This window comes from Elephas maximus, chromosome 2 (assembly GCF_024166365.1).
Source record: "Elephas maximus indicus isolate mEleMax1 chromosome 2, mEleMax1 primary haplotype, whole genome shotgun sequence".
Taxonomy (NCBI): Eukaryota; Metazoa; Chordata; class Mammalia; order Proboscidea; family Elephantidae; genus Elephas; species Elephas maximus.
The window spans coordinates 81394658-81405916 of NC_064820.1; the positions used below are offsets into that span (position 1 = coordinate 81394658).

The 11259-nt window shown below is 40.4% G+C and overlaps 1 protein-coding gene across 1 annotated transcript in view; it reads left to right on the top strand.

The window, feature by feature from the left end:
* The window catches only part of F2R (coagulation factor II thrombin receptor), a 29453-nt gene extending 22085 nt beyond the window's left edge, over window positions 1-7368 (top strand). Inside the window, exon 2 of the mRNA XM_049866154.1 lies at window positions 4104-7368. Within this exon, the coding sequence (XP_049722111.1) occupies window positions 4104-5299 (1196 nt within the window). The 3' untranslated portion in view covers window positions 5300-7368. The remainder of the gene's footprint in view (window positions 1-4103) is intronic.
* The last annotated feature ends 3891 nt before the right edge of the window (window positions 7369-11259 follow it).

Here is an 11259-nt window from a genome sequence, read left to right on the forward strand (position 1 = left end):
CTGAGGGGCCAAGGGGCCACAGAGAGGTTTGCCTATGGGCACGTCTGAGAAGAGGTGGTCCTGATCAAAAAACTGTATCATGAGTGTTCCTGAACCTGAATAGTAACCTGTTACTTCTCTAATAAACCCCATAATTGTGAGTATTGTCTGTGAGTCCTGTGTGGCCATTGCAATGAATTAGGGAACCGTGCAGAGAAGTAGAGAATGCCATGGGAGGGACAGTTGGTTCAGAACTGGTAAAAAGGCATCAGAGTGGAGGCATGTCGGACCCTCACTTCAAAGGCACCAGCCTTGGACTGCTAATCTTTATTCTCCTTCCCCCCTGTGAAGTTAGAGGAGGTCAGCCACCACCCCTACAACAAATTTACAACCAGACAGGTCCTGGAAAAGCCAATATTAGAATGCAAATCTTCACTAAAAACTAATTTAGGGAATGCCTACCACATGCAGGGTGCTGTACTGGGGATTCAGAGACTGATAGAATGGTTCTTACCCTTGAGGAGCAATCTAGACATTTATCATTTCACTGTGACAGATCTACTGCCAGACCATCCCTTCATTACAGGGATGCAGAGGCAGTTTGTCTTCCACTTTTCACTGCCAGGCCCTGAACTACCATCTCTGAGTTGATATTGCTCTAGCTTTGTTCTTCATTTTGGAAATAAGAGCCAATCTATTATAATGTGTTTTCTAATTCCAGAATTTCCATTAATTCCTTTTTTTCACAGTTTTTTTGGCGATGGTTCCTATTTTTCATTCATTTCAATGAAATATTTTCCATGCTTCATTGAACACAATTGTGATAAATTCTTTAAAATCTCTATCTGCTAATTCCAATGTCTGGGTCATCTTGGGGTTGGTTTCCATTGATTGTCTTTTTTCATGATTCAAATGATTTTGGATTGTATCCTGGACATTGTTGTACTGTGAACACTCTGGATTTTGTTATATCCCTCCAAATAGTGTTGATGATTTTGCTTTAGCAGGCAATTAGTTTGGTCAAACTGAAACTGCCTGCCTTGAGCGGAAGCTCAAATCTCACTTCGTTTCTTTTATTTTTAGCAGAGCTGATTTGAATCTTCCCCACACGTGCATGGCTCAAGGGTCATCCAAAGACTAGGACAGAGTTTACACTAGAATTTGGGGTTCCGCCTCTCTGGCTTTCCCTTTTCCCGGATTCTCTTCTTACTCTCCAGTGACTGTGGTTGCCCTGAACTCTGCTGCTGACTGTTCAGGCCAGAAAGGCTGCAGGTTTTCTACCTGAGTTTTAGCCATCCTGTGTGGCACTGACTTGGCCTTCTCTCAGGCTAAAGTATATAGAAAACAGGAAACTCACCACATGCCATTGCTTCTTCCAGGATCACTCTCACCTCTCCATCCTACCCCATGAACCCAAGAGCCTTCAAGTCATTGATTTTTTTTTCCTACAGTTTGTAATTTTTATCTGAGAAACAGTTCGGTCTGGTAAGATCTTATAGGGCCATACCACATGTGGAACTATCTCTTTTACAGGATTATGCCTCTCTATGTAAATTTTCATTTGCAGGAGCTATTCCACTGCTGAAAAACAAAACCAAAAGTCTAAAAACGCACTATACTTGTACAACTTCCTGCCTATTTTTAAATCCTCTGTCATTAATCTAAGTGATCTGCATGTCCAGTCTTTGTTGTGAACATTCTCCTATTTTCCTCTGTGGTTTATCTCCTCCCTCCTCCCAGGATTTAACAAAGGCTCTTTGTCCATGTCTCCTCAATGGCAGAATTTTACCAAAGCTCTTTGAAAGGAAAAGCTGGTTGAATTCCAGCTTCTAAATGTTGCATTTTTTTTAATGAATATTTTAAGTGGGTATTTTTAGTAGAAGATGATGATAAAAGAAGAAAGTTAGGAATTGAGTCTTTCTTTTGACATCTGATTGATACTCAAAAAAGCCTGGTTGGACTGGCACCTGACTTGATGCATGTAGCATTGGGCTGAGGAAGGCTATCTGCCTGGCGTGGGTGGCCCAGAACATCTGCTGCCCTGCTAACATGCTGGAGAAGGAGACAGGATGATGACTAAGGTAGTAGGTGCATTGTGGTTGTATTTGGAGATAATCTGAGAGACTGGTTTTGACCTAAATATGGTGAGAGATTTGGGGCATTCAACTATATAAATAAGAGTCCCTGAGAGGTGCAAATGACTAATGTACTCAATAGCTAACTTAAAGCTCGAACGTTCAAGTCTACCCAGAGGATCCTTGGAAGAAAGGCCTAGCAATTTACTTCCCCAAAAATCAGTCATTGAAGTCTCTGTGGAGCACAATTCTACTCTGGCACACATGGGATCAGCATGAGTTGGAGTCAACTCCACTGCAACTGATACTATGTAAACGAACTAAAGATAATAGAGGAAAATTTCTGTCACATGACACATGGATGATGGTCTTGGAATTGGAAGCCCTGGGTCTTACTCTGAATTTGCCTCTAGCTCCATAGCCTTTAAGAAGTTCCCTCAAGATGAAATAGAATGTGTGGCTAATCGCCTCCACAAACAATGGCCTCCTTTGCTGTCGGATCAGAAGAAGTAGATGGTGCCCGGCTACTATTACTGAATGTTTCGAGCAAAGATTCTAAACACTGTCTCCTCACTTATTGATGTGCTTAGGTCCCAAAGACCGGATGGTATGCAAAATCAGCATTATGTGAAAATGGAGGATGGCCACATCAGATCACAAAATGGAGGATGATTCCATCATTACACAACTGCCAGATTACATCATTACATAACTGCCAAATTACATCATTACATAACTGCCAAACCACTGAGATCACAGCCCCACCAAGCTGACACATAACCTTAACCATCAAAGCCAGTGTTACTCCCACCTTGCACTTAGCGTTTGTTACTGCCAGACATACATCGTTAGTGTGCTGAATAGTTGGAGAGTATATTTTTTTTTTACTATTGTCATGAATGTGAAATGTCAGATAACAAGATAGTCAATAAGTGAGGAGGAGGTATAGAAGAATTCCAACCAAAAGGAAGAAAATGCAGAACAGAATTTCAAATTCTCATGGAATCCAGACTTTATGTAGCCATTGAGGCTGGATGAACCCCTGAAACTATTGCCCTTAGATAATCTTTAAATCTTAAATGAAAAATATCCCCTGAAAGCTTCTTTAAACCTAACAATAGCCTAATTAGTAAAGAGTGTCTGCCTTGAGCATTGTGCTCTTTTAAGATCTATCTATATGGGATCAGCAGCAACTCCAAAGATTAAATGGGAACCTTAGGGGGCACTGGGTTTATGTTAATGTGGGAGGAACAACTCAGAAAAGGAAGGTGAGGGTGATTGCACAACTTGAAGAATGTAATCAGTGTCACTGAATTGTGCGTGTAGAAATTGTTGAACTGGTATCTGTTCTATTGTGTATGTTCTCAACAACAACAAAAAATAAAATAATAAAAAAAGAAGTTCCCTCAACTTTTTATGTGGATTTTTCCATTGGAAAGGGTGGATGTCATGGATGGTTGCAAACTGCACGGAAAAATGTGCGTGTGGAGGTATATGAAGGAGGGAGAAGGAGGTCAAGTGCCTGCTAAATAAGCTGGAGGTGATTTGTTTGTTATAGATGGTGGCTACCCTGGTGGCACAGTGGTTAAGACCTTGGCTGCTAACCAAAAGGTTGGCAATTCGAATCCACCAGCCGCTCCTTGAAAACCCTCTGGGGCAATTCTACTCTGCCCTATAGGGTCACTATGAGTTGAAATCGACTTGATGGCAATACCATAGGGAGTATAAAAAAGAAATCACTGCTTTTTTTCATCATGTCAAGTGTTCTCAGCCTTTCTTCATGTCTTCAGGTAAACCTCTGAAAGTCTATCATTTGCCTCCTTCCCTCTGAGGAACAGAATTTTAAAAGTATTTGCTTGCGTCAAAAAAAACTGTACAATATTTGAATTAGCAAATTCTCTAATAAAGTCTGTAATACATTGTCACATTCCCTGCTCTTTGCTACCAGCTCTCCTAGTAAGAAACAAAAAATAAACAAAAGTTAAATGAACTTTCTACTCATCTCTTTTGCCTGTTTGATTTATTCATTTTTAATTTTATATTTTTCAGAATCAAAAGCAGAAAATGCTACTCCAGTACCCCGGTCATTTCTTTTCAGGAATTATGTTGATGATTTTGAAAAATTCTCACACGAGGAGTTAGAGGAGAAAAATGAAACCAATTTAAATGAAGACAGATTAATCTCCATCAATAAAAGTCAGCCTCTTCAGAAACGACCCCCTGTGTTCATCTCAGAAGAAGCCTCGGGTTATCTGACTAGCCCCTGGCTGACTCTCTTTATCCCCACCGTTTACACTGGCGTGTTTATAGTGAGCCTTCCTCTGAACATCATGGCCATCATTGTGTTCATCGTGAAAATGAAGATCAAGAAGCCTGCTGTGGTGTACATGTTACATCTGGCCATGGCAGATGTGCTGTTTGTGTCTGTGCTCCCCTTTAAGATCAGCTATTACTTTTCCGGAAGTGACTGGAAGTTTGGGTCTGAAATGTGTCGCTTTGTCACAGCAGCGTTTTACTCTAACATGTACGCCTCCATCATGCTCATGACAGTCATAAGCATTGACCGCTTTCTGGCTGTGGTATATCCCATGGAGTCCCTCTCCTGGCGCACTCTGGGGAGGGCTTCCTTCACTTGTCTGGCCATTTGGGCTGTGGCCATTGGAGGGGTGGTGCCTCTTGTCCTCAAGGAGCAAACTACCCAGGTTCCAGGCCTCAACATAACCACCTGTCATGACGTGCTCAATCAAACCGTGCACGACAGCTATTACGCGTATTACTTCAAAGCCTTCTGTGCTGTCTTCTTTTTTGTGCCATTGGTCATTTCCACAGTCTGTTATGTGTGTATCATTCGATGTCTTAGCTCTTCCAAAGTTGCCAACCAGAGCAAGAAGACCCGGGCTTTGTTCTTGTCAGCTGCTGTTTTCTGCATCTTCATCATTTGCTTTGGACCCACAAATGTCCTCCTGATTGTGCACTACTCACTCTTTTCTTATGATTCCTCAATGGAGGCTGCCTACTTTGCCTACCTCCTCTGTGTCTGTGTCAGCAGCATAAGCTGTTGCATTGATCCCATGATTTACTATTACGCTTCCTCTGACTGCCAGAGGTACCTCTACAGTATCTTATGCTGCAAAGAAAGCACTGATCCCAGCAGTTACAACAGCAGCGGGCAGTTAACAGCAAGTAAAATGGATACCAGCTCTACTAACTTGAATAACAGCATATACAAAAAGCTGTTAACTTAGGAAAGGGGACTGCCGTTAGGTTAAAAAGAAAAGAAAAAGAAAAGCGGACAACCTGGGGATTCTATCAGTCCCTGTAAAAAAGTGTTTACTTCACCATCTAGAACAACAAATGTGTTATTTGCAAGCCTCCTTACAAAAGCAATTGCACATTTACATTTGTTCACAGGAAAAGATAACAGAAATAGAAGACAGTTATTCAGAGGGAGTATTGTCAATGCAACAGTAATAGCTGAATGTTACTTTTTTTTATATATTTAGATGATATGTATATATTTGCAGTACAGTATAGAATAGGCACTTTGAAAATCTTTTTTTCGGAGAATATGGGAATGACCTCTGATTTAATATGCAGAGGCTAGGTTGCTAAGGTTTAGTCCTGAACACCTGAAGAGGTCTACTAATAGTGACAGATTTCGTAATCTGGACTTATACAGCTTTTGCAAATAAGTATATTTTGAAATTGTTCAACAGCAGTGTTTTAAGTTATTTAGAGATAAGGCTTAGTACTATCTGTGTGTAGAAAAAGCTTAGTGTTTTTTTACTTTAAACGTATCAAAGTAGGAATTCTTAAAATTATTAAAACAGATGAAAACCCCTCCTTTTGGCACAGGTAGCATTTTTGTTTACACACTGTGGATGTGAACCAAGAATGAGCATAAATCCACTAGGGACCTTAGGTCAGCTTTCAAAGAAACCCACCCTGGGAGCTGCACTTTTTTGCATTGCTCAGCCTGATGCAGGAGGCCAAGCAGTAGACATACACAGGGCCATGTCAGGAACCCTCCACCTGGGGATGCTGGAAGTTACAGCTGAGCGTCCCAGAGAGCAGAGAGCTGGGGACCACCACATTCACTCCACCCTCTTGGTGTTTCCCCCCCAGGGTTGACTGTGAACTCATCATGTTTATTAGAAATTGGAAATGGTATCGTAGGAGGTGATGGATATGAAAGACTTCTCTACCTTTTTGAAGAACAAAAAAAGGAGCATTCACTTCTAGTAATTACCCTGCAAAGGTCAGTTCTCACATGGAAGTACCACGGAGCAAACATGAATACTTGCTATGTGCTATGGGCACTGTGATAGGTGCTGGGCATGCAGAGTTGAATGAGACTCAGACCTACCCTCAAGGAAAACACAGCAGACCGACACATAAATAGTTGCAATAGAGTGTGAGATATGTGTAATAAATATGTTGTTACATAAAGTGTTTTTAGCTAGGGTCACCAAGCATGTATCACACAAGCAAGACCTGCTTGTTAAAGAATCTTGAACATTTGTATTACTGCTTCCTGTGCTTATAACTTGAGATGAAAAGATACAATACAGAAAGTATATTTTTGAAAATTATTCAGTCTACATTAATTGGACACTATTTACAAATGTTTGAACTTGAGATGAAAACATAATACAATACAAGAAGTGTGTTTTTAAGAATAATTCCTCCAGTCTACATTAACTGGACACTATTTATAAATGTTTGTTCAATAAATTAAATAAGTTTTTTGAAGAGTTCATATCATAATATGATTAGAAATAACAGCATGGAATTGGCTTGACTTTGAAATCTACCCAAATTCCTCTGTATTTTCAATTTACTTTTCTTAAGAGTTAATGAAAAAAAAAAAGAGCTAATGAGATGATTTATAACAGAATTTCTAACCCCACGATGAGTATCAACTACACAAAAATCCAATGATTTGACAATATAATTCGGAAATTAGGTTGCAGTGTATTTTTGTTTCCCTTATGAAAAAAAAGGATGCATTTGTTTAAAAAAAAAAGGAAAATTGCAAGGCAAATGTTTACCTATTTAAAAGAGCAAGCTATTTCCAAATACCATAGACTAATTTACATCAAAGTCATATAACTGTATTGTAAGTAGAAACTAGTACTGATTTTATTAATTTAGTTACTCTATTCATTTTATCCAAATCAGTGGAATTTCATTGTTATTGTTTATTCAGTCTGTATATATTAAAATATCTCTGACTAAATATGACCATTATTCCTGTACTATCATTCTATACTTATAAAATATTATTGCACTGTTTTTGTGTTCTCTCTTTTTTAAATTTCTTATAACCTATATTAATAAACTTGAAAGTTTGCTTCAGCTCTGTTTAAAATAATTACTGCGTCTCTCAAGACCCAGGCACGATGGCACATTCTTAAATGTTTAACTGAAAAAGTGTGTGTTTAATGAAGGGGCAATTTACAGAGGTGTGGACAGTATTAACGGAACCAAAAAAGGATGGTGAAGCATCCCAAACCAAAAACAGGAAAAAACCAAACCCACTGCTGTCATTTCCAACTCGGTGATCCTAAAGAAGAGTAGAACTGACCCACTGGATTTCTAAGGCTGAAATCTTTACGAAAGCAGATTCCCACATCTTTCTCCCACAGAGCAGCTGGTGGATTCAAACTGCTGACCTTTCGGTTAGCGGCAGAGCGCTTTAACCACTGCACCACCAGGGCTCCTGTGAAGCCCCCCAGGGACTAGGAATTAGCGGAAGCCAGTACCACCCCTAGGCCCCAAAAGGTGGAAAGGGAATATACTGACTGATCCTATTTCCCCCACCCTCTGATCTCTTGTCTGTGCCTCCCATTGCTCTTAATCTTAATCAAAATCAGGAGGTCTATGAAAAATTGTTTCTTCCTACCAAGAATTCTGTTAACACAGAATTTTTTAAGTTAACATGCAAGTTTTTAAGTTCCTGAAGCCTGGACCCCCCCCCCGCCACCCCCCGCAAGTATTTCAGGAATAGATAATGTACAGAGTCAGTTGGTCTTCTCCGCTCGTGGCCATCAGAAATAAGATACCAACTCAAACCAGAGAGTGACCTTTAAACTCTTCTGCTAATTTTTTCAAAATATTCACATCTGAATTCAAAAACACACTTGAATTTTCTTGACACACAAAAAAATGTTTTTTTCCAAGTCAAAAATAGCATTTTTAAAGAAATGGAATAATTGGCTGTTAAATATACACTTGGAAAATTTTAGGTTATAATTCTGGATTTAAGAAATTAAGAAAAATGTTGGCATGTTCTGTAGGCAGCCTTGAGCTCCAGCACCAAGTGGAAAAAGTTAAGCAGTGTTTACTACCAAGCTTTTCCCTGAGTCCTGGACCCTCAACTAGGGCTTATTTTCACGTAGGTGCCATAGTGAGAATTAAGGGGAAAAATAAGGTCACCAACAGTAATTTCCTCTCTCGAGATGCATCATTATGTGGCTGTGCCTCTTAAAATTACGAGACCAGACATACATGGAGAGTAATTGACCACAGGATAAATCTAATTGTGTTTTATAAAGGCTGTTGTTGTGTGCCACAGAGTCAATTCTGACTCATAGTGACATATGACAGAGTAAAACTGCCCCATAGGGTTTCCAAGGATTTGGTGAATTTGAACCGCCGACCTGAGCTCTTAAAAAAAAAAAGTGCTGTTAAATAAGCCGAGAAAAGAGGGGAAATGCTCCAATGCAGTGATTCTCAAAGTCCCAAAACCCTTTCAAAGGAAGGTCAAAACTTAGCCTGACAGCACTGTCTTAGTTATCCAGTGCTGCTATAACAGAAATACCACAAGTGGATGGCTTTAACAAAGAGAAATTTATTCTTTCACAGTCTAATAAGCTACAAGTCCAAATTCAGGTTGTCAGCTCCAGGGGAAGGCTTTCTCCCTCTGACAGCTCTGGAGGAAGGCCCTTGTCATCAATCTTCCCGTGGTCTGGGAGCATCTCAGCACAGGAACCTCAGGTCCAAAGGATGTGCTCTGCTCCTGGTGCTGCTTTCTTGGTAGTATGAGGTCCCCGTGTCTCTCTGCTCACGTCTCTCTTTTATATCTCAAAAGAGATTGATTGGCTTAAGACACTCTCTAATCTTATAGACCTCGTCAGTATAACTGCCACTAACCCATCTTATTGTATCACAGTGATAGGATTTACAACACAGGGAAATCACTTCAGATGATAAAATGGTAGACGATCATATAATCATACAAGGGAATCATGACCTAGCCAAGCTGACAGACACTTTTGGGCGACACAATTCAATCCATGACAAACACTGAAATGGTAGTTGGGCTTTTTTAGTCTCATTCTCTCTGAAGTGTACCTACGGTTGTATTTTCCAGAGGCCCCATGACATGTGATAGTGCAACAGATTGAATGCGAATGCTGATATGAAAATCTGACTATCTTCTATTAAGTTAGCCACTAAAGAGATTTGCAGTAGTGTACAACAATGCAATTTATCTCATCAAGTTAGTGTTTTAGAAGTAATTATTTTTCTTAAAAAGATGTTATTTGTATTAACACGTAATGGGTTTGTTGTTACTTTTAACTGAAATAATATTTTCAAAAGTTCTCCATTTTAATGTCTAGCATGATAAATATTGATAGAGATAACCAGCAGTGTGCTGGTAAAACCAGTTCTCCAGAAAAAAGAAAGGCCTGATTGGTAGTATCTGCCAATAACCATGGGTTTAAAACTCCCACCAGGAGCCCTGGAACCCCACAAGCAGCAATGGGCTGCTAACTGAAAGGTTGGTTGTTCAAACCGACCTAACAGGTCTACAGGAGAAAGACCTGGTGATCTGATCCTGTAAGATTACAGCCTAGAAAACCCTATGGAGCAATTCTACTCTGTCTCATAGGGTCAATATGGGTCAAAATCAACTCAAAGGCACACAGCAACAACAAGACCCCCATCGTTGGCAGTTTCAAGTTTCCAACTGTTTAACAGTTGTCTTGAAAAATTTCTGAATATTTAATTCTAATGAGCTGATACAAACAGGTTCCAGCACACCACTGGATGTAATTTTTAAGAATATTAAGGGGTCATGAGACCAAAAAGTTTGAGAGCCACTGCTCTAATGCAGGGCTTCCCGAATTTCATCCCTTCAAGAAGACAGAAACCAGTGATGATTATAAGGCACACAGGAGTAAACAGAGTTGGCTCATGGCTGCAGGCCACCACTTTGGTTTTCTGGATGCCTCAGAGCTGAGGGGAATCAAGGTCTTGGAGCAAAGGAAACTGATTCAAGGTACCTGTGGTGTGGGCCACAGGTTAGGAATGCTGTGTGTGGCCTGGTTTTTCTTCTGTTGCTGAGAAATCATGGCTGATGCAGCCTAAAAGGAAGAGAGAGGCTCTTTCTGAGCAAGGTTTAGACCATCAGGCCAAGCAGCAGTTCAAAACATCAGAAGATTCTGTCCAGGATGGCAGCACTATGAAGTGAAAATCAAGTAGCAAGTTTGTGGTAATGGGGATTGTTGACTGTGTGCTGGTCTTCAGCCACATGGGAAACCAGAGATCAGATTCAGCAGATCTTTGAGTTCAAGGACACAGCAGGTATGTTTCTGCTTTCTGTGTGTTCATCACTTACTTCAGGAACATTAGGGATCACATACTCATGAGCGCTGTGGAGATTTTCTCTGAAGCTGCATTTAAACCCCAAGCCAAACCCCTTGCTGTCGAGTCAATTCCAACTCATAGCGATTCTACAGGGTTTCCAGGGAGCAGCTGGTGAATTCCAACTGCTGACTTTTCGGTTCGCAGCTGAGCGCTTAACCACTGTGCCACCAGGGCTCCTAAGCTGCATCTGAAGCAGCCTAAAGTAATCGGGTGGTGGTAGGGCCAGTCAGGCTGTTTTGTCCATGTTAATAGCCACATCATTGGGCCATTAGTGTGTCACGGTGTGACCCATCCAGTGGAGTAAAACTACTACAAGGGTGGGATTGCCAGTACGGAGATACATTTATAGGCAAGACCACAACTGAGGTACGTTTGTATACAGTTTGTTTTGCTTTGCTTCTTATGAAGAGATATCTAGCAGCTCTTGAAACTGGCTGATATTATGTCCAAAAAAGAAGAAAAATTAAATAAATATATTCCTGTCTTCCAGTAGCTAACTGGTCTTTGGATTAATTCATAATAGATAATAGTTAAGAAGCAGGAAGTGTGA